The sequence below is a fragment of the Poecilia reticulata genome, linkage group LG13 (assembly GCF_000633615.1).
Source record: "Poecilia reticulata strain Guanapo linkage group LG13, Guppy_female_1.0+MT, whole genome shotgun sequence".
NCBI lineage: Eukaryota > Metazoa > Chordata > Actinopteri > Cyprinodontiformes > Poeciliidae > Poecilia > Poecilia reticulata.
Genome location: NC_024343.1, coordinates 14,825,111 through 14,849,207, shown reverse-complemented (window position 1 = coordinate 14,849,207; position 24,097 = coordinate 14,825,111). Strand labels below are relative to the sequence as shown.

The window sequence follows — 24,097 nt, the reverse complement described above, 5'->3', positions numbered from 1 at the left end:
ACGACTTCAATGAACAATGGAGTCATATAAACAAAGGTCGCACAGACTTTTTTTTTTTGTTAGATTATTGGCCATAATCATAGGATTGGTCTTATTTGACAGGATCAAATGGAAATCAGAACCACACTCAATGGAAATTTGCTGTAATGAAAAAAAAAGCACACAAAGATACAAAATCAAATAAAATGTAGCTTTGAATATTTTAACACTTTATTTGAAGTGTTACATGGCACTGTCATAAACATGACACAAAACATGAAGAAGTCTTCATGAATGTTTACAACTGTTGTCATGAAGTGTCATTCGGTAAATAGTGACACTTTTAAGGCAAAGTTGCACTAAAAGTTGCATTAAAAGTGTAAACTTTGCATTATTTTGGTCAATAATGACCATTTGAATGCAAAGTTCTATTAAAATTTCCATTAAAAGTATAAATAGTCAACTTTGCATTAAAAGTGTCATCATTTACTGAATGACAACATCCATAAACATTCATGAAGACTCCTTCTTGTTGATGACAGATGTCATGTACGTGTCATGCCAGTCTTATGCACACCCCTTCAAATAAAGTGTTACCGAATATTTTTATAATTTAGGATCACTAGCAACACATATTAAATTAAATAAATCAAGCTAAGGGCTTGGGTACCAAATGATTTGTAGATGTGAAAACTGAAGGGGGTTGGGCAGAAATTTTCAAAGGCGGCGGCAAATAATCTCGACAAATTCCAAAAAAAAAAAAAAAGACATTAATGACATAAATACGTGTAAAAGTCCTTTTTTTAAAATTCATATTTATAAAATATGTGATGCATAAAACTGTCTGACTAAACGAAGTCAGTAAGCTCATCGCAGTGGCCCTCTATAGATGTCTCTTGGTGGGCACCTCTGAGTTTGGGTTACCATGGCAACATGGTGAAGGGGAAAACTGACCCAGATCTCACGGTCCAACGAGTCACAGCCGAGAGTTACCTGAATGCAGCCTTGTTCTGTGAAGTTTCAACCCAAAGAAAAACCCTGAAGATCATCAAGACAGGCACTGAGGCACAAGTTCAGCTTTTAATCTTCACAACTGAAGTATTTTCCATAGCAAGAAATTATTATTAAATATAGAAGAGTAACTTTTATTATTTTTAAATGTTTGCATAGATTTGAACTACATCTGATTCTTTTTGTTTTTTAAAGTAGTTTTCTTCAAACGATAATTTGTCTGTGGATAAAAAACTGGAATTACAACTCAAGAGACAAACAATAAATTTTACCTAAAGCAAGTCTAACACGCTATAGACATGTTTTGAAATAACAGAGAGATATTGGAAATTCAGTGGTTTTTACTTCTCATCTGTCTTATGCTGGTACAAAAAAAAAGATCTGAAACCACAGTTCTTTTTTTTCCCCAGTGTCTGAGCCAAATTAGTGATAGATTCCATATTGGCATTTTACCAGCCCTTTCAACATCACTTCAGAAGTTTGAAGTGATTATTTTAAAACTCAGACGAGTTTTTGTGTTGAGAGAAAACTCTAGACATTTGAGTCTCCAGACTAGATTGTTGACAATTAGGTCACTGTAGTGATACATGACGCGAGCCGGTTCTTTGGAGAAAAGTTAGACTTTCAGCTGTTTCCATTCACTTCTGCTATGTTGTAGACAATTACTGTAGAGCTCATTATTTTAAAAACCGTGTTTCTCCTTCATGAATAAATGGACATTAATCTCCACTTGAACACCTGAAATTTTTACTATATCTGCTTTTATCTTGGGTTGACATTGCATTAAACAATAATACTTTTGAGTTTTTTTATGTAATTATTTTTTACTTTGGACTTGTAAACTTAACAAAGGTATCCTGAGCTACAAGCCTGAACACAACTGAGAAGAAAAGGTTGAAAAAAAAAAATTGATATATGAAATGAAATGTGCTGTTGCAAGGTTATGCTAACATTTTTCAGCTTAAACATTTTACTTCTGAACTATTTTAAGTAAATGGTATTCGGTAAACAGAGTTGTAAATCTGAATGTGCAGTATAGTCTGCTAAAAAAGGCCTTACAATTTCTAAAATAATTACAAACTCTCATTTTCCATGTGTTATATTCTGCTCATTGTGATTAAAACACACACACGCTCTGCTCCCACTCAGGTATTTCCAGCTGCGACTCAGTCGGAGGACACAAACACTGGGACACACAGCCTGATTTATAGTCGGCCTTGGAAGATCTCAGTTGACTGGGCCGAGGTCAAACTCACCGTCTTTACAAATCAAAGCTTCAAAATTAAGGCTCTGCAGCACGCAGAGCGTCTAACAGCAGTGTAAACCTAAGTCGTGACACTCACCGACGTTTGCTATGCAAGTTATTTTAGGAATATATTAAAGATTATTAGAAAAGTATTAGCAGTAGGTGTACGGTAATTAAATAGCTAAAACCAGTCTCAGTAATAATTCAGTCAAGGTGCAGAGCAAAAGATAATAGTATTAACAGTCTGATGGAAGATAGCATACAGCAGTCCCACTGTAGGGTGAAAGCAGAGATGCTCAGACGCTAATCTGCGTTGGTCTGAGCAGCAGGGGGCGCTGCTGCTGAAGACATCAGTCTGGCTGCATCGTCGTGGACCTCCACCGCTCCCTCCCCGCCTCCTTCCTCCTGGCCGTCCCTCTCCAGGCCCAGGGGAGGCTGTCTTTGTGCCACAGTGTGTCTGGAGCGGGCTCTGTGCCTGCGAGGCTGCAGGAAGAGCGCCGGGTCCGGCATGGCTGTGGGCTCTGCGGGGCCCAGCACTTTCTCTATGGGGACGCACTCCCGAGCGCGCTCCACTCTGGAAGACATCCTGATGTTCTTACGCTTGGGTTTGACCACAGGAGAGGACGGGGAGGCTCCGGTGAGGGGGGAGTTCTGCTCGGCTCCCAGCTGGACCCCCTGGCTGCTGGCTCTGGCCAGGAGTCCCTGCCTCTGCTGCATCCTCTGGTGGTGCAGCTTCTGCTTGGCGGCGTGCAGCTGGAAGGAGAGGTATGCCGCCGCCTCCGTCTGCTTCTGAAGCTCCGTGTTCAGCACGGTGGAGCAGTGGCTGCGCCGTTTGAGTTCCTCCAGGAAGTGACGCTCCTTTTCCTTGAGGTTGGCCCTGAGGGCTCCCACCAGCTCTCCTTTGTGGCCCAGCTCCTTCCGGAGCTCTCCCAGAGTGTACTCCTGCTCATCCAGACGCGTTTCCAGCTCCTTGCAGCGGGCCTCCAGCATCTCCTCTTCCTCCAGTAACTCTGTCACAGAAGCAGAGCAAGTATGAATATCTTAGAAATGTTTACTGCATAAGTAGGGCCCTTTCACCCTTAGACGCTTAGATAAAATCAAGCACAGGACCCGGCAACTACTGTCTAGCCCTTATGGAAAAGTGGCAAAGCAAAAGAAATTGGTGGAGAAAAAGAAAAGCCAGAAGAGGTTCTTTTTAAAGATAGTGATTGGTCATGTGTTGGATACAGATAACATGGGGTGCTCTGGTAAGATGACTCAGTAATATTAGCAGCCTGAGCTACATCCAAGAGTTTTAGGTCTAAGCATGTAAGAATGATCCAGACAAAACCTTAACACATTTGAGAACCTGTGGCTGTCAGGATTACGGGTTGTTTTGTAGTTTTGGTCGTGTTTTGATTCGATCGTCCTTGTTTCTGTCTTACTGTAGAGCAATTCATTTTTAGTAATTTCAGCTACTTCGTATTTCAACTTCCCATCAAATCTGACCAGCTTCCTTCTTTCTGCTGAAAATAAAAATATCCGCAGCACAGTGCTGCCATTACTGTATTTCACAGCGCACCTGATGCGTTCACATTGACATGCAGGGTTTGACTCCTCCCACACATATTCTGCATGTTGCAGATAATGTCTAAATCGAATCCTTCCTGTTAGATACTTTCCCCTCTTGTTATAAACCAAATGGAATGGGGAAATTATTAATATATTCTGCCTTGTCTTTATGAACATATTTTAATTTGTAGTCCTTCTACATGGCAGGATGACTGGTCCACCTAATAAATATTGGGAATCAGCAGTATACTATTCTCAACAGAAAGCCCCAAAGTCAGACTCATCTGCTGTCGGTTTCCTGCCAAGGTTAGGTCTCCCACATTGTGCTGTTTAATTTTTTTGTTGTCTTTTAGTTTCTGCGGACAACCTTTGAGCCGTTTCAGTCCCACCTCCAGGCAGAGGAGGTTCAGGCTCAAAGCCCTGAGTCGGTGAAGTTCAGTGACTCTGCTGTGGATCATTGTCCTGCTGCTTAACCCAAAGCGGGCTTCAGTTTCCTCAAGCGTGCAACGCGAGGCGGAGGTGAAGTCAGACGTGTGGAGGTTGGTGGCAAATGAGCAACGACTTTTAACTTCCTACAAGTATTTATTCAACTGAAGCAAAAAAAAAAACAAAAAAAAAAAATGAAGAGGCAACTTTACTATATGTTGCAAGAGAGCACACAAGAATACACACAGGAGAGGAGAATAAAAGGAGGACCTACTGGTCATAATAAGGCAAGTGGTGCCACCATGTGGTGAAACACTGCATTACAGCAGAAGGAACTGCTGAAAGCAACCAGAGCAGCTCCACATCATCACACCACCACCTCCCTGCTTGAATGTTGATAATGTGTGGAATCAGATCATTTTGTTGAATCATGCTCCAAAGCAATGATGTCTGTGTTGTCCTCGGGTCAAAATGACAGAAATTTGTATGTGTTTTCCCTATACACAGAAAATGAGGATAACAGGAGGGTTAAGTGCATTTAATTGGAATGTTTTCTTAACCATACAGAGGAATCAGCAGTAATCTATTGGGATGCATTATTACAAATTAGAATGTCTAAAAATTACAGTGGCAGACACACAATCTTCCTCCTACTTATTTTTAAGCTAAATACAGTTTTATTACAAAATGAACAGGATGACTCAGAAGATATCTTGTCCTTACTGTATGTATAGTTATTGTAAATATTTGTGTATATGTGGATGCATACATTTGTTTTTTTCTTTTTTCAAGGGGTACAATAAGCATTTATTTTTCTTCTAAATGGCTTGAAATAAAGCAATAAACTAAATCAGATCCAAATACATTTGCCCCCAGTTGAAGACTAGATTGTTTTTGATATGACTTGATACCTAAATTCCTAGAAATTGGAGATAGCGCGCTTTCTTTTTCATCATGGCCGTAATGCTATCCTCCCCTCCTCCACGTCTGTCACCGACCCGCGTCCCAACTCCTCATCCCTCTCCTCTCGCCTCTCTCCTTCCACTTCTTCATCTCTCTCTTTCTTTTCCAGGCCTTACATCTGAGTAATGTCTGTAAGCAGACACTCCCAATGGGACCTCCAGTAGAAACTGGAGCAGAAGAAGAAAAAAGGGAATGGATCGATTTGTAAGGCCATGTTGTATTAATGGATTGGGGGATAACCTGCCCTGGAAATAAAGGGATCTAATGGCTGAGTAATGCACCCAAGACAAAACCCACTTCTTACTCCTCGCTCGCCTTTTCACTCCTCTTCCTCATCTCTGTGTCTAATTCCATGTGACAAAATGGAGCCCGTCTCTGCAGCCACAACTGGACATCAGCCACCAGGCGAAGTTGTTGGATCTCGTGTGTGTATCTTACACTCTAGCAGAGGTGTTGCAAATTTTTTTCCCACAGCAAAACTGCACATATGACCAGCGGAGTAAAACATTCATGGCCTGCGAACACTTTGTCAGAGGTTTCTCTCTCTTAGCTGGTGCAGGGATGAAGGATGAGCTGCTGACAGGGATGGGTTCCCCTGAGGGATGGGAGGGGTGGTCAGCTGGGGACGTAAACCTTTGTCTGTCTTTGTGTCCTCAGAGCAAAGGGTAGAATAAAAGTCCAAGAGGCAGCACATTTTCACACTTTGCTCATTACAGGAACAAGCTTTAGTGTGTTTTTTTTGGTAAATTGTCTGTGATAGAATAATGCAAAGTTGTGCACAGTTTTGAAATAATAATAAAAAAAAGACTAAATGGGAGATTTATTACCTACTTATTTCTCCCTGTATATGCCCTGAAATCCACATTTGTCTGGTTTTAGGTTTCATCACTTCTCATTTGACTTGTGTCTAAACAACAATGACCTACAATCATTGTTGTAGCTTGAAGTTTCTGCTTCAAGCTCCAACTATTATACATACATTCAAAGCAGGTGAAAAATGTCAACTCGTCATACTGTTTTTTATCTCGTGTTCTTAATAGTAGCAAAACTGCTGCTGCCTTCTTTGCCAAATTTCCCTTTTAAAATAGATTTTGTTGTCAGTGGGACTTCCCAGGTTAAATGAAAGGCAAAAACTAAAAAATAAGGTTCTTAGCAACATGATCCCACCTACGCTGTTTGGTACTTTCTGTTCAGGTGGCTGAATATAAATCTAAGCCACACTTCAAACTTTTATTTGTACATAGCAATGCATTTGTTTACTTCCTCATAATAAGTACTACTTTATTTGGATACGTCACACAAAAAAAATTTAAAAAAGAAGATTTGTGATTTTAATCTGTCAATGTGAAAAATTTAACATGCACTAATACTTTTGAATGATGGAACAAGATAAAGTTGAGAAAGACATTTGGCACATATCAGGACTCCCACAAACTTTCCATTTCAAACGACTTGATCAAGAGTTTCCCGTCAGATTTGAGGGGAATATGTGCAGTTAAGCATTAAACATTTGCATAGTTTGGGTAGTTTGATTTTTTTTTTGATTCTTTTGAAACTGTAGCAAAGTGAAACTTTGCTCAATTAGAATCTCTAACGCATAAGAACGGGACAGAATTACCAAGAATCAAATGCAGATCCTCTAAATGACTGGGATCAATGATGATAATTTAACAAAAATAATGATAAAAAATAACATAGGAATTTCCGTGCTTTGTTTGAATCCAAACCAAAAATAAATAAGTAAAATAATAATAATTAAAAAAACAACTTTGGTCTAGTTCAAAAACATTAAAATGAGGCTCAGCAAGCTGTTAAAAACCCATTTTTTTGTTATTTAGTAAGTGTGTGGCAGTAAGACAAACTACAAGTCTTCATGTGTTCAACAGTGAAGGAGCAACATCATCATCATCAATGTAAAGGGCCCCTTCGTTTTTCATAGATTTGGATTTCAAAGTTTTACCCATACTCAATTTTAACCTTTCTGTGCTTATCCAGAATATGAAAATTACTAAATCAACCCCAGACTTTTCCAGATCTTTCAGAAGGTGCATACCTATCTGCGTCCTGCCTGGAGGCTTCGATTTCCTCTCACTCGTCAGCTCTGAAATGAGAAAAAAAAAAAAAAACGGCGTCACAGAGACGAATCATATCTTGTTTTATTTATTCTGTTTACACATGTTAGCTACAGTTTATAGCATATTCTCAGAAAACTCATGAATAATTTACTCAAATCAAAATGTGAAATCATCAAAAACTGTATGGAATAGACTCGGTGGAGCCATCCCAACATAATCTATTAAAAACGGTCTGTAGTGTTCCTTTACATGGATTTCAGTGTCTCAGTGGAATCAATACATATTTAAATAAAAAAAGAAACTGGAGGCTCAGGTTCAAGAGGAAACATAAAGAAACAGAAACCATCCACAAGCTCAGCATTTGGCTTTCTGCTCTGCAAACCATGCCACATTTAGCAAAACAAAAGCTGACGATGCTGCACAGCCTGGTCCCTAAACAATTAAACTTTAGCCTGCGTTTCATACAAACCATAAAAAGGCAACAGGTAACTGAAATGGTTTGGCTCATCACAAGGCAAGTTGTTTAGCGATGAAGAGTCTTTTCTGTCCTTGTAATGCCTCTATAGAAACACCAGGGGTCAGTTTGAATCTTAAAGGAGAAGATGCACACAAACAGGACTGAAGGAGATTTCCAGATCTGTGATCAATTCATCTGAAACAATCAGGTCCTAATTTAATGCCGTTTCAGAAAATTATGTTATAAAAATCCTAAAGGCCATAGTAGAGGGCGACTAGTCTTCTCCTCTTTCTCTAAGATGCTTCATCTTTGACCCAAAAGACTTTTTCAATTATAATATGGCGTGACAGACTTATAAATTATAATCAGAACAATCAGAGTATTAGGGGCATTAATGGCACCAATGGGGGCAATTTGGACACTTTAGACTCTGTTCAGCTCAGAGTTTGGGTCGTTGGCCCTTTAAGAAATCCCACAGTTCTATGTAAACTACAGGTAAAAAAAAACACAGAATAAGACGTGATGTCAACAACCTACAGTACAACTTAATATAGGATATATTTTTTAACCCGTTCCCTTTGTTCTAAGCATTTCTATTTTGAAGATGGCTAATTTCTCATTTGATCCAGAAAGTAAAAAAAAAAGAAATAAAAATAGCTAAAGAGAATCAGGAGGTCAAAACATAAAACTGATTAAAAAAAATCTCTGATCTTTGTCTGCTGTACAAGACAATTTTACTTTTATACCTTTTATCATACACCAGGTAATTCGAAACCATTTGTAGAAAAAGGAAAGTAAAGTGACACCAAAACAGGAAGTGCAAGAACAGAAAGAAATATTACAAAAAAAACTATTTTTTTAAAAAATCAGGAAGATGCAGGAAATATAGGTAATCGTTTCAGTTCTGCTTAGAGCAGGAGATTTACTAATCCTCTCATCCTCTAAGCCTCGAGCATGACTGTGAGCTGTATGGAAATAAATCCAGTCTGGGATAGTTCTCTGGGACTTGTCGTTTCCCCACATCGCTGAAGCTCACCTGAACGCATCACGGTCTGTAAACAACCAGTTCATCCCTTTGAAATCTCCTCATTTCACACTTCATTAATTCAGGGATGCAAACACCTTTTCATCACCAAGACAATAACCAAAATTATTATGATCGTACTTACTATAGTTTTTTTCAAACACCCGACTACTCTGTTTACGATGCTCATTTATTAATTAAGCCAAAGACAGCTTGAAGTGAAAAGGCGTAGGAGGATCGCTGCTTGTGTCTGGCCCGTCAATCAGCGTGTTAGCATCAGACATCCGCTCAGCCAGCGAATCTGTCACACACTTCAGCTCAGCATTTGGGGGACGACGGCTGGCTCATCTAATCCTCAGATATGTCTGAACGTACAGAAATATTTCTGCAAGAGGAAATTTCTAAATATGTCTATTTTCAGGCACAAACCTTCCAAACAGTGGAATTTCTTTACTAGATGATAAGGTCATAGGCCTGTCGCAATATGTAATAAATCAATTAATCGCAAGATAAATTAAAACAAACTCAGTCATTTTTCCCTTTTCTCTCTCTTTCCACCAAAATTGCAGGACAAAAGTCTTCAGTTTGTTGCTTTGGTCTCAACTATCCCGTTTTTTGAAGATTAACTTTGTTCACAGAGATTTCATAACTTATTTTATTTGCAGTTTAGTTTTATTTTAGATATTTAAAGAGTTCCAGTGTTAAAAGTTTGCTACAATTTACAGTTTATTGATCTTTCAGAGTTAGTTGGAGCGTTATTATGCCGTATATTATACAGTTATATTATTTGAAAATGGCCTCTAAAGAACAATATTATCGTTTATGGCAATAACGTCTGGGACAATTTATCAAAGACAAATTTGTTATTGTGACAGGCCTGGATAAGAACTTATTTACTTTTGTGATCAAGAGGGAACAGCAGCAAAAGGGTAAGGGATGGAAATACTGTCAGAAAACTTTCCAGCAGCTGGTTTTATGGTAATGGAGGACGGCTGAAGAGCTTCAAAAGCTCCAATTTCTTGTTATCCTTCTGCACCATCAACACTTATGCAGCCAATTCATTAACAACATGCCGATAGTGAGGAAGGACTGAAAACGGAGCATTCAGCACATTGCAGCATCCAGCAACGCTTTGTAGGTCAGCCTTATCTTCAGCAGCCCATAACTGAGCATTAGAGGTTTCCTGTTTCATTGATTCTGCCTTGAACACTGCAAAGATATCCTGAAGGACAAACCTACTGACACAGACAATAAAACGTGCACTAAAGCAGGGGAGGGGGAAAAAAAAGACCTAATTTAAAGAAGTGAATTAGCGTGTGGCTGGAGGAGACGGCAGCAAAGAGGCATTTATGCTGATGAGAAAATTCAGGAAGCAATAAAAGGTCAGCAGCAGAAAGACGCAGCTGATGATCACAACATGCTCGGCTCAACCTTGCAGCAACCTTCAAGGCGGCAGATTAGTGAGCGGACTGAAAACACACATTTCATCTGCAGACATTAAGAAACGTCCCCTTCGTAAAACCTATTGCACACATAGGTGCACTGCAAACATAAATGCTCCAAAAGGAAGCATGTCTTATTATGCGACGAACTGCTTTCAATAAAAGCCGTGCGACCATCGAGGTGGATGGTGAGATTTCAGCAAGAGACTCCAACTAAACTGACGGCTGAAACGTATATAATATTTTAATGCTGTGCTCTTGAGACGACTTCTTTAGCATTTCGCGTTGAGAAATCAGATCTTAGGTTTGTTTTCTCTTGACGAACGTTCAGTTATCCTGTTCTTCTGAAAAGCACGTCTGGCTCGTTTTGTTGTGACAACAGCTTCATTATCTAATTATATCAAGAGTTTTGTCATAATAGCTGCTTTTTAAAAAAAAAATCTCATTATACTGGGATACAAAGATCTCTAGGTTGCACTGCTCTAATGGTGTTCAGTTTTTGAGCCTCTCTCTCAAACACTTTACAAATCAGAGAAACCTGAGCATCAGCGAACGCCCAAAACTGTAAACAGTCTCTCATGGCATCTGCTCTTGAAAGCAGACGAAGAGGAGAGAACGAAGCGGTGGGTGGTGGGAGTGTTTCATTTTTTTAGGAGGCGTGTGATGTCACCGGTCCAGCTGCGCTGACCAGATGTGAAGTTGCTGGTGCTACAGAGTGATGAAGGGGGTGTTTTCAGCACAGCTGGTCACCCTGCGTGGCACAGAGCCATCCATCCGTCTCTCTCACGTAAACACACCAACCCTTCCCCCCCTCTGCTCTGCCTGTGTCTGTGCACCACAATCCCTTTTTTATGGATTACTGGAGCTATGAGATTAATGGAAAAACAATTACCCTTATATCTGTAGACATATTTTACTGCATGTCTGGCAATAAAAATAAAAAAAAGAAAAGTGTGTTGCTTTTTTTTTCTTCATGCTGGGACAAAAAAGCTGCCTTAGTTCCAAAAAAAAGGCTAAAAACTGAGTTAGATTTGATTAAAGGTAGTTTGTGGAGACAAAAGCAAGAGAAATTACTTCTAGGAATGCCCAAAAATGAATAACATCTCCATGAAAAGGCCGTAAATCTAACGATATGGGAGCATGTTTACACAGAAGATGAATCCATTACTCTCCAAACAAGAAAGCAGCATGATGTCATCATGTAGCCTCTGTCTGAACGTGACTCATGGTGATGTGGTCACATCAGCCAAACAATGGATGCTTTCTTCCATTAGAGTCAGAAGCCTGATGGATTATAATATCATTTTTAAACAAAACAAAACAAAAACATAAACGCAGGAGTCTGTATTTACTGACCAAGTCCTGTCTTGGGGAGAAAGGATTAATAATTGGAGTCCTTCCTGATTAATTAAGAGCTGTGGTCACTAAGAAGAAAATACAAGGGATGCTTAAAGAAGATTAACAAGAGAAATCTTTGACATGAGGATGAGATCACAGGGAATTAAATACGCCATACTGAAAAATATTTAGACATTTTCAAATACAAAAAACGAAAAAAAAAAATCACTTTTTTCTTTCTTAAATTATTTCTTACATAAAATATAAGAAACAATAAACTTCTTACATTTCTTAAATTATCTGAATAACCAATAAATCTAAAGTAATAGAATTGAATTTGTCACACCGTTTTGACAACTAGATTCTCGTCATAGTCGTGTCACCGGGACGTGAACTCTATGAGACATCTACAGCATTCGTACAGCGACACTACAGGTATCGTTTCATCTTAATGTATCGTTTTGTGAGTTCTTAATGTAAAGTGGAGCAACATTTTAGTAAAGCCAAAAATTATTCACAGTTTAACGTGATCTTTCCTCGAGGAAGCAATATCGGCGTACTGAGGTGGCCCAGTCAAAGTCCAGACTTGAATCTAATCTATGCTAAAGATTAGAGTGATACCAAGAAGGCCTTTCCACGTCGCCAAATCCATCAAAATACCATCAGGAACATGGAATATGTCTGATAATTAAATATTAAGAAGGGCATAAATAATCTTCAACAGGCTATTTAATTTTTTTTTGTAAAGCGTGATGTTTTTAAATTTATACTCCTTTTACACGAACAATCAACCAAAAGAAAAACTTTTATTTATTTATTTTTTATTTAATATTTACCACATAAAGACATGCATTGAAATTCAACCTTAATCTAATCCACTACAAAACAAACAAACACGAATCCTTTCCAAAGTCTAACATTTTCATGCCAGCAACGCAGAAACGGTAAACATCAGCTTGCAAAAGCGACGTTCAGAATCAAACAGACATTCGCGGAGCGTCAGGGTTACACAAGCAGCTGCACGCTTCCCTCACCTGAGCAGCGTTTCTGCAGGGAGAGGATCTCCAGGTGGAGGCCGTGGAGCAGAGTGAGGTGCTCCTGCCTGAGGAACACCACGCTCCTCTCCACGCTCTGGATCTGATGAGAGAGCCGGCTTTCCTCACCCATGGCTGCAGGAGTCTGCAGGGGGCAGAGGGAGAACAAAATAAGAGGCTGACTTTCTAAACGTGCCGCTGTGTGAAGCTCAACAGAAGAAAATCTGTTCAATCAAGGCCACAAGTTTGCATGCATTTGTTTCCTCTTTTAAAAAAAATTTAAACAATGCATTATTTTCCTTACTTGACATTTCCACACCAACATATTAGATAAAAATCCCATTGAAGTTTGTGTTTAAGTAACATGACAAGATGGTAAATGTATTTATTCATCCATTTTGACCTTCTTAGTCATTAGCCAACATTTTTTAAGTGTCTTTCATTCACTCATTGCCTTTCTCAAGACACAACAACATCACACCACTTGAAATTCTATTATTGCTTTAGTTTTGGTGCACCAAGGTGAGTGACCCCCATCTGGTCACCCGTTCAGAAACTTTCTAGAGGCGCCCCTGCTAATGAGTCAAATTAGCAGAGGATGCAGGCAGCTCTCCGAGAAAGACTCTTGCTTACCTTCAAAGTGAGGCTAACCAGCTTGACTCGAGAGAAAATGACACAGACGCGTTATAAAACGCCCTGTGATGCGGGCATGCTGCTCTCAGGCGCTGCTCCAAATCCTGCGGGATGCGACATTCACCGCAACTCCTCTCATCTGAAGCGATTAAGCGCTTCCCAGCGGCATGTGACGCCGTTTATTTAGAGGGGAGAGAGGCTGCGCGGCCCCATCGGTCCTCCGACAAAGCCGCTCCTCCTTGCAACGTCTGCGCCGAGCCTCGCAGGGAAGAGCATCAATCAGGGACGGGATGTAGGACAGCCTGGCGGTGCGCAGTCCATTACTATTATTATAATAATAATAATGATTACTGTTGTTTCCCAGGATGCCTGTGCTCCTTCTTCATCCGCGGAGCGAAGCAGAGAGCTGCTGGATGCAACTGGGAAACGATGAAAACAAGCCACCGTGATCAGAGCATCGTACGACAGAGTGAGAGGGCCAGCTGATTGGAGGAGAGAGGACCTGACAGCTGCGCGTCAACGCGCATCAGGATCAATATAGAAGGGCAGAAACTGGAAAGTTGCCCCTCGGAGCAATAAAACTTTCTAAGAGAGAGAGAAAGGATTTTTTCTTCTGCTTCCCACAAACAGAGCTGATATACGTATCAGTCCTTTTCGGGTCCAAAAAGGATTGTGTGTGTGTGTGTGTGTGTGTTTTAAAAAGTATTTTTGCACAGCATAACTAGGTCGTTTTTTAAAAACTGCAAGTTGTCGTGGTATTTGTGTACTGATTGGACCTAAATGAAGAAGAAGTTAGGTGGCAAGTTTGATGGTGAGATTTTAATGAAATTAGATCTAAACAAAGACTTACAAAAAGAAGAAGAAGAAGAAAGAACGATAATACTGGGAGCCAGAGCAGGAAGAAGCAGGGACCAGTGAGGACAGAGAAGGGGAGGTGTCTAAATACTGGGAGAGTTTTGCTGGATGGACCGGGGCCGATTAATTAACAGGTTGCAGGTGTCTGTGGGTGTGAGGGGAGAGAGCGGTAGGTCGGCTAAGGCAAACAGGGATCTGAGAAATCAAATCTAGAAGAAAAAATTAAGCTAAATAAATTAATATTAGTAAAATAACTAAGAGCAGGTTGAACTAAAGTGAAGCAGGAAACCCCCCCAAATGTTTTTAAATGTCTTTAGACCTTTATATTTAATGGGCTTCAGCTATAGTCAAATATATGTGCACTATAAATCTACCAGCATATGGGTTGAGAATAACCTACTTATTCTTCGGTTATTTTTCCTGTTATAAAAATAATAAAATTACTTAAGCTGAAATTTAAGAGGTGACAAATCAGAGAAACGTACAAGTTCTTGTCTTTAATTATGATTTTCATAATTATAAAAATTGTATAACGTGTACAAAAGAAATGATCAAAATCAGTGTTGCCGTCACTTTTTGATATGCCCCATAAAATACAGTAAATATATGTATGGGATACAGGAGAATTTACATTTTTATATTTCTGGGTTTTTGTTTTCTTTCAATGAGATTTAAATTAGTAAGTGTTGCCTTTAAGTAATTCAAAACTCTGAAAATACATGCATGCTTTTCATAGTGCAGGACAAAAGCTAATAATATAACAAGAAACTGGAAAATTTTTAATTTAATAAGTAATATTTTAACAGGGGACTACGGCTTCCTCTCACAGTACAGAAATATCTAGATTGGGTTAATTTACACTCTTGAGTAAATAGTTGAGTAGTTGTAAATTTAGCATTACAACTTGAAAAATAAGTGTTATAAAATAATTCTACCACTAGAGGGGGGTATAGGCAAAACGTTGTTTTCGTGACGCTGTCCTCTGCTTGATATGACATCCTGTTTCCTCTGCAAACAGGAAAACCAGCAGAGCCAAGTACGTTTTTTTTACCTCTCATCTTTATTGTCATGTTAAACAATTGCATTATAGAAACATACTGAATATATATAAACATTAAATGCAGTTACAAAACAAAATCTGCCAAAACAAGAAAAAATAAAAGTTATATTTACACAGTTACAGTTAAACACCAGAGTTTAATAGGAGTGATCTGAAGGTGAAAGATGCATGCTTTCAGAGCTTGGTCTTGATTTCCTCCATTTTCTGAGTTTACCTTTTAAAGAAAATGGACAGAAATCACAGAAAAGCTGTACAGTGTTAATAGTCAGTTCTCCATTTTCACTAAGCTGTAAAGAATAAGCGTACTGTGGAAAAATGATGGATCTCATCAAGTTTTTTAAATAATGGAGCTCAGATGTGGATTATCTGTAAGGTTTATTGTGCGTGAAGAGGAACATGAGGCTGTTTTGGTGATATGGCAGCTGTAAAAACCTTTAGACAGAGCATCATCTCGCAGCCTGGTTGGAGTTGCATTGGGAAATTAAAGCCAAGAGAAAAAGGTAAGTTACTAGAGAACAGGAAGGAGCCAGAAGACGGGTCGTTTTAGCTAATGTCATTAAAATGAGAATAAAAACTCAACTAATCACAACTCATTAAAGCACAGAGAACAAACAGTATCAGTGCAGTTTTACAAGACGCACACGTCACCTCAGCTTTTCAAAGAGAACTTCAATGACACCAATCGTCTTCACGACCGCAAAAGCTGCCCTGAAACAAAAATATATATATAAAAAATTAAATAAGAGGGCAAATCAATAGGAAAAATATTTTCCACATTTTTATGAGATTGTTGTAATCAGCCTCAACAAATCAGGAGCGACACTGAAGACGTGTTTATACTTCCTAATCAGCAGAAACCTTAAGTGCTCAGATTAAACTTTTAGTCTATTTCATTACAGCTGCTGTGTTTGTAATATGGTGATTAAATAAAAAAAATAATAATTTTGCCTTATGTTCACAAATTTGATCTGAACTCATAAAGCTCAATGTTACAGTCAGAAAAAAAAGCATCATCATCATAAACTTTTCTTTTCACAACAGGAAACCTTACATACCACATCAATTACAGTTTTAATCCAAAACTTATTAGCAGAAATAAATTACAAACATATACAATTAAGCAAACACTGACGATTCAGGAAGGAAAAATATAAAAAATAAAACAAGCAGTTTTCTAGAGGATAAAATTAAAATGCAATGATTAGAGTTGGAAGAGTAGGCAGCTCAGTTTGCTGTATTCACAGATCTCAGACATGTTTGTTCTCTAACTCAGAAATATATCCACTGGGGCTTATCAGCATCCTTCAGATTAAAGGCAGGATGGCACATGTACATAAAAATGTTACAAAATACACACACATTGGTCTTGGCTGTGTGAGGTCACCGAGGCGACGTTCAGAAATGTCCTACCTGTGGAGAACGGGGACTCCCGTCTGTCTGAAAGCTCCTACTGCAGACCGAAACCCACCCCTGCACTTAACAGCACAATAATTTACCAAACATGAACATCTACTAATGGTATTTCGCAGTAGAGCACACGTATTTTGCTCCTATTTCACTGGGTTCAAGTGTACTTACAGATGGAAACAGGAGATCCGGTGACGGATGAACCAGTGAGCCCGTTGAGTCAAAACCCCTGCAGTGTGTTTTTTTTTTTGTCAGTGCTAATTCGTCGGGCAATAACATACAATTCCTTCTAATTTTTTTCCTGAATATTCCTTATTAGTCAAAAAAGAAATAAATAAAAGCCATGAAAGTTTCGCTACGGAGTGTCATGCTCTAATCCACAATGTTCTGGTAAAATTCTCATTTAATTTGCCTATAAAGCTATTAGAGTTTCATAAAGTTATTTCTGTTACTCCAGTGATTCCCACTGAAAGTGACTCAGAATCCCTTCGTTTAAAATCTGATAGATGTTGGCTTAATTATTCAAAGCAATTTTTAAGAGATAAAATCCAATATTAATGTTTTTATTCTGTCAGTTTTTCTTTCTTCAATACAAACGCCGTAGTGTTGACTTGGCTAGCATGTGCCGTGCTCTTATCCACCATCAAGTCATTTGATTTACTGCAGAGAGAAGGACACTTAAATTATTGTTTGAAGCATTTATCCTGAAATCGTTCCTGTTCTAGAAGCTCTACTTCTACATTAAGGTTAAATATGGCGCTCTCCACATTTAAGATGTGTAAAAATGCCCAAATCAAATGCATCTTGTATTTCACCGAGTTGATCTCACATGAAAATTTAGAAAAGTCCAACCTTCATTTAATTAAAAAACAGGGTTCCTGAGCAGTCTGGGGGGGAAAAAAGCTAATTTTGTTCTATAATTTGAATCAGTTAAATGTTTTAATTTCCCAGACATTTTTCTTTCCTTCTTTGATTCTAAAGGACAAAAATCTATTATTGTTTATTTATTTACATTGATTTCTGCAAGCGTTATTGTTCACTTGCCACATCTGACTGTAATTTTAATATTCGATTCATAGGTTTAGTTTAGATTTACATCTAGTCTGAATGCAAAATAATTAAAAAAAATAAGTAAAAATATAATTTTACGACTCGTGTAGTTTTTAAATTCAGCTTAAACTTTAGATTTTGCAAACCAAGTTAAGGTAATAAAAGTTTGCTAGCTGTGCTCCACACTACAACAAACAATCAAAAATTGATTTAATCAGTGTGGCATCATGATTTAGACTTTTATTTAAATATTTATGATTAATATTTTGCACCTTTATGTCCAGAATGGCATAAAAACAGATGTATATCACTGAGGATCTATCTTATACCAAGTCTTGACTTCCTCTGTCTCTGGGGTACAAAGATGGCAGAAAGGCTCATTTTCTCTCAGCTACTCTTCAAAATGGGAAATGCAAGTCATTCGAGAAAGGGAGATGCATATTTCTGTTCTTTGTTCTTCGAGTCGGGAAATGATTACACGAAAATCAGTGCTCGACTAAACCTGCCCATATCCAGAGTCAGAGTAAAAATAAAGCTTGAAACATCTGAGAGCGCGAAACAACAAGGACCAAACAAAGCTCATCGTTAGAGAAACGCAGCAAAGACGAGAGGGAATTATTCTAAGGTCTTTTTTAAAAGGCTTGAAATTACTTGTGGAGAGCGGGCGCCGCGCGTACGTTTATGATTCAAGTCATTTGTGGATTTTCAACAAAGTGATCAACACCACCAGCAAAGCGGGAGCTAGCAACCAGTTCTGAGGTAGCAGGCGGTTTTTAGTTGAGGACATTTGGTGGAGAACACATTCATCTCTGCAGTGCCAAAGTCAAACCAAAAGAGGGCGCTACTGATTTATCTACTCAGTGGGTAAAAAACGTCATTAAAAAAAACAAAAAAACAGCACGATGTGTATAAAGCATAAACTAGATGGATTAAGTGATACATTTATGATGTTACTAAAGATATTTTACATTCTCTGTTCCCAGTGGCTGTGTGAGGATCTGTTTGAAAGGTGGCGCTTATTCCCAGCTACATTTGGTTGGGATGTTAAGGCATTTGGTAGGCAACACGTTTACAGGACTTATGCTCTTCATGAGGTGAAGCACACAAGCTCTAATGCCAAAACCCGCAGCTGAGGGGAAGAAGCTTCCTCCAGCGAGGTCAGAGGAGGTCCGGCGACATTTGCAGCACAGATCTCCGTCTCTTAAACGAGCGCTGGATCCGAGCCACCGGGGTCCTAACAGAGCGCAGTTCTACATCTCCTTCTCCTTCTTGGCCTCCCGGGTGCTGCTCTTTAAAAAGTCGCTCCTGAGCAGCCGGCAGAAGAGGATGATGTTCATGACGGTCATGATGGCCATGCCCACGCTGCCCAGCGTGTAGGCCAGCAGGGGGATATTGTCCCTGTTGAGCACCAGCCAGCGGGTCATCCAAGCCAGCGTGTTGATGCGGAAAACCACGTACGTGCCCAGGTTGATGATGCTGTTGACGCGGTAGAGCGTGGTCGCCGCCATGCTGGCCATGCGCAGGATCTGCCGGAGGTGGAGGAACACCGAGTTGATCTCCACCAGCAGGGCCACCACGGAGAATCCCACGTAGCGACACGACACCACGGAGAGGCCGAAGCAGGTGATGACCTGCAGACAGGCGGGGGAGGAAGTCAGAGTTCCTGTTGACATCCTGCAGGCTTTGCTTTTCTAATGTCAGTTTCACAAACTAAGAAAAGTTGGACTGAAGTATTGGGGGAAAAAAAAGAAAAAAAAAGACAATGATCTAAACCTTTGTATATACATTAAGAACAGACACTGAGCACAAAAAGTTATATTAAACTGATCATTTCACATTTTTACGGATGAATGAAATCTTTCAAAAGTAACTACCCGCCTATGTTAAATGATGAATTAACTGTGATCAAGCTTTCAGTCGCTCCTCAACATGCTGAGTTTGGAGACGTCGTGCGTCTCGTGGAAACCTTGGAAAAGAGACGCCTCTCTCACACGCATTGTAACACCATCTTTGCCTTTGGATTGTAAAGGTTGCTGACCACAGACATGCACAATAATCATAGAAAATGACTGCGTATGTAAAGCCTGAGCCAAACTAGATAAGAACCTTAGAAAATGCTCAAAAAAAGATTTTAAAATTAGTCCTGTAATGGGGAGGAGGGCAGTAAAGCTGATTATTTATAAATCTGATTATTTACTTTTAGGCCTGAATACAAACACAAAATAAGCACAAATTAAAGTCTTCTAAAGACGTAGTTTAAATAAGAAAACCCTTGTTCTATGTCTGAATTAACTCTGGAAGATTAAACCAACAAATATGAATGGACGGTGTGCATTTCAAAGAGAAATGTATTCTGATTAGGTTGCAATCTATGACCCTGTGATATGATCCCGATGCAGGAGATGACTTTGCTTTTTATAGTTATGTATTGTTGAAATCCACTGTGATTTCTCTGGAAGGTCAAAGCTCCTGCCACTCCTTTCTGCTGAACTGCGCTTACGAAAGTCTGTGATGTAACGGACGGACTACCGCCACCAGGTGGCGCCAGCGCCTTGTAAACGGACGACTCCACAATCCCTTAATGTTGCCTCGATGCTGAAAAGTTGGACAGAAACGGATTATTGACCGAGTCTGAGAGCAAACCGTTCTCCAACACCGTCACAGCAGCTGCGTTGCAGCTCTAAATCTACACGACGGCGGCGTGTTTACATGGAAACACAGTTCAACAGGTGGGACGGCTTCGTTCAGTCAGCACACAGCTACCGTGAGCTTCCAGACATCACGTTTTTGCATTTACAAAGTGTGCAATTCAACTGTTTGTGGCATCATTTAAGTTATACAACACCATCTTGAGATTTAAACATCTCCTCAATCTGGAAAGGGAACATAGCAAAAATATGGACAAGAGAAAACAAATTACAGAACAGTGGCAAATAGAAAGAATATTCCAGTATGCTGCCATGATGAGGGTACAGAAAGTCTTTCAAAGAACATTCTCTGGCCAACACCCTAAATTATACATGTGGAGGAAAACTAACACTGAACATGGTCCTGACCACATTACCAACCCACATGGAAGAGGCGTCAGGGAGGAAGAAGTTCACCTTCCAGCAGGACAAATCAAAGGTCAGACTAAAATCCAATAAAAACTCTGTGGAAACTTAAATACTGATTATTCAGACACAGTCCATCCAATGGAGCTGGACCGAGCCAGGAACCAATCAACGCATCAGCTTGATAAGTTGATTATTTAGCCTTTATTTAGGAAGGCTAAATAAAAATGCATGCCACACATTTCAGATATTTAAATATGGATAACACCACACTTTCCTCCATCTGCAGCTGTTTGCTACTTTGTGTTGGCATTTCATGTAAAGTCACCATAAATCCCACAGAAGTTCATGTTTATAACGTGAAACAAATACAGAAAGAGCAAAATTTTGCTGAGCAAAGTACTATATGACAGTCGGATCTGCATTTGTACCAAAATACCAAGAAAAAAAATTAACTCATTTGACACTTCTTTACACTTCAAACTCTCCAAGTTAAACGTCGTATCGTCAGCAGCCAGAGAGCTGCAACCACTCAATGAAACGATCCGTCTCAGGGAAATCTGCTATGCTGCTTACGCACAGATGTCTGTTTTCAAAAAATAAGTGGAACCACACCGCTGGTCAGTCAGTATCTTGTGACTTTCCTCTGTGGGAGAACCAGTGGCTCTCTGAAACAGAATCTGAGCTTCAGGCCAGGATGTCCTGCTATCAGAGTGGGTGAGGAAGACAACGGCAGGTTAAGTCATCTGTTGACCCAGTGACCAAACAAACCATCATTGACCACAGAAATATGTTTATCGTTTGAGTATTATATAGCATGTGCTTGGAAAGAACAGGGTTGATACAGAAAGATGTGGAAAATGTTTATTTCTGGAAATAATATAATGGAATTGGTAAAAAAAAAAAAAAATACAGATACAAAGGTCCTAGAATGAAGCGGCTAACTAAAGGCAGATAATGCCATTTTGTTTTTATATTTGATATATATTTAACAGATATATTCAGTTCAATTCAGGCTTTATTGTGGTCAAACACAGCATCCTAGCAAAGATAAAAATAGAAGTCCTTCTAAGTGAAAAAGTTCTTCCAGTGCTTTAAAAATTATTTGATCTCTTAAAGATTTACTTTTGTTTACTATTCATTGTCACACCTATGTTCCAGATGGTCAATTCAATTTTAATATGAGGCAAAAATATCCTGAGGTGCAAAATGAGGATTTTATTCATCAAGGGGAAAAAAGTCTGTCCGATCCAGCCAATCAAAATTAGGCAAATATGAGATTTTTTTTCTCAACAGTTATGATTTATCGTGGGAAAACACCAGGACAAACTCCAAACAACATAGAGATGCAGATGAAATGATAACATCCAACCCATCCAGGAGCAGGTTACTATGGCAACATGCAATAAACATGCAATAAACAGTGAAGCAGAATTTTTTTTTTTCCCAGTACCCTAAATACACAAACATCATCACACAGTGAGGAAAACATGTCTCAGCTCATCGGTTAAGACTCCAGTTTACGAAAGTTTGACCTCAGAGACCAAACCCAGCACACCGACAGTAAAAACATCATGCGAGGGAGGGCGGCGAGTCCAGTTATGAAAACAACACATCCACGTGCGGTCGGGACCAAAGCAAAGGCGAAGACCACACGACTAAACCTCAAGGGACTTCACTCCGCTCCGTTCATTCGCAAATGCACACGCAGAGGAGCCAAGGGCCAAATCTCCCAACCACAAAACCCAAACGGATAAAAACGTCTCATCTGGTCTATAAAACAAGACTGAACACGAGACTGCAAAGGTCAAACAAACCCTTATACAATCCAGAGATAGGACGACTTGATAACACACTGAGTTGGTATATAATGTGGTTGATATGGATCAAAGCTGTTCAGAAGCAGGGTAATAAATTATGCACTTCCCATGCTTTCTTAAAAAGACTGCATAACATGTTCTCCTTGTCTTTGCTGTTATCTTTATTTAACTTTATTGCCGTTTTTACTGTGGATGTTCTAAATTCAACAAATGCCAATAAACACAGATAAAGTGGCCCACAGAGATAAAAGACCCTTAACTTAAGTAATATGTCACTTTTTCAAGGTCTGTCCGTAAGGAGAACCATAAACCTTCACCTGCAGAAAAAAACTTTGAGAAAAAGTCCCTAAAATCTGATCCTACGGCGTTCTCGGCGAGTCCACCATTGTGGGGACAAAAATAGAGATGTCAGCGCTGGTGTCAGCGCCGTGCGCTGAAAGGGGCTCACGGTAATCCCCCCCGCGCGAGCTGCTGGATCCGTCATGATGGGATTGATTCAGCATTAGGTGGATTTTGCAGCATGAAGCTGTGCTGAACACGACTTTCACACAACAAAGCCCCCGTAACATAAATGAACTCGGCAAACACAGGGTGGAAAATAATTGGGAAGTTAAAAAAAAAAAAAAAAAACGGTGTGTGGGTTTCAAAACACTTTTTATAAAAGAAAATCTGAAAAGTGTGGCATGTGCTTCCATTCGGCCCCACTGAAGTTTTAGACCCACCTTTTAACGCAGCTCTTTTGGGCCACGTCTTCACCAGCTTTGCGGATTACAGATGGATATTTTATCAATTCTTCTTTTCCAAACAGCTCAAGCTCAGATTAAATCGAGAGGTTGATCAAATATTCTCAAAATGATTTAGGTCTGGACTTTGACTGGGCCGTTCAAACAATTAAATACGCTTGGATTTATTCATGTATCCTGCCACAGATTTTCCTCCCTGTAATTGGCACCATTCATCCTTTCCTTGCAGGACAGCATCCCCACAGTGTGATGCTGCCACCACTGTGCTCCAGCTTGCACATGTGGCGTTCAGGTTGATGTGCCATGATGCTCCCATAAACATGGGAAGTTACCCAGCTTAAATCCAATTCTACACATTAATTGTAGCATTCAATTTTTAAAAGCTGTCTTATCAAATTACTAGTCATATAATTATTAATTTGTCATTGTGGAGAAACCCAGATAAACATATTTTTAAAATAACATTTCAACAAAAACTATTTACATTTTTGTTTTGCTTATCGGTATAACATTTGTTTACAATAAAACGACATATAATCCTCTTTTATTCTTCTCCAGAAAAACAAAGAGGCATGTTTGTTCCCTGTATCTTCCTCCCCATGGGTTCAATTAGTTCTTCCTCTAAACCCTGGTGAGGGACCTCCACTTTCAGGGGGAAAACACCGGGTGTGAACTGCAGGGGTGAGTACCTGACAGGTTAGAAGTGAGACAAATCTTAAACTTTCAGCATCTCAGAAAAGAGCACTTATCTCCAACAGCAGCTCTCCCTCACAGAGATGGATGAAGAGAGATATCGTTGCAAAGAAAGGTGATACCTGGACTGCTCAACAAAGTCCTCTATGGAAGTACTTTGACAACAAATACCTCTTTGTTTGAATTTTGAATTGCTCCAAAAACAAACCTACTAAATACAGTATATATATATATATA

The 24,097-nt window shown here is 39.4% G+C and overlaps 2 protein-coding genes across 2 annotated transcripts in view; both read right to left on the bottom strand.

The window, feature by feature from the left end:
• Positions 1–1,045: 1,045 nt before the first annotated feature.
• Positions 1,046–13,748, bottom strand: ccdc92ba (coiled-coil domain containing 92Ba). Its single transcript, XM_008425610.2, has 4 exons — positions 13,180–13,748; positions 12,547–12,691; positions 7,230–7,277; positions 1,046–3,246 (listed from the first exon to the last, which is right to left on the bottom strand). The coding sequence occupies exons 2-4, from the start codon at positions 12,677–12,679 to the stop codon at positions 2,540–2,542; spliced, it is 888 nt and encodes a 295-aa protein (XP_008423832.1). The 5' UTR covers positions 12,680–12,691; positions 13,180–13,748; the 3' UTR covers positions 1,046–2,539.
• A 1,323-nt stretch (positions 13,749–15,071) lies between these two features.
• tlcd2 (TLC domain containing 2) overlaps positions 15,072–24,097 on the bottom strand; it is a 35,797-nt gene continuing 26,771 nt past the window's right edge. The window contains exon 4 of the mRNA XM_008425609.2: positions 15,072–19,182. Within this exon, the coding sequence (XP_008423831.1) occupies positions 18,802–19,182 (381 nt within the window). The 3' untranslated portion in view covers positions 15,072–18,801. The remainder of the gene's footprint in view (positions 19,183–24,097) is intronic.

Coding starts and splice junctions, on each gene's coding strand:
- ccdc92ba (XM_008425610.2), bottom strand. CDS start 12,679: ATGGGTGAGGAAAGCCGGCTCTCTCATCAGATCCAGAGCGTGGAGAGG. Junction 7,278..12,546: donor CCTGCAGAAACGCTGCTCAG/GTGAGGGAAGCG, acceptor TTCTCATTTCAG/AGCTGACGAGTGAGAGGAAA. Junction 3,247..7,229: donor TCCAGGCAGGACGCAGATAG/GTATGCACCTTC, acceptor CTTCTGTGACAG/AGTTACTGGAGGAAGAGGAG.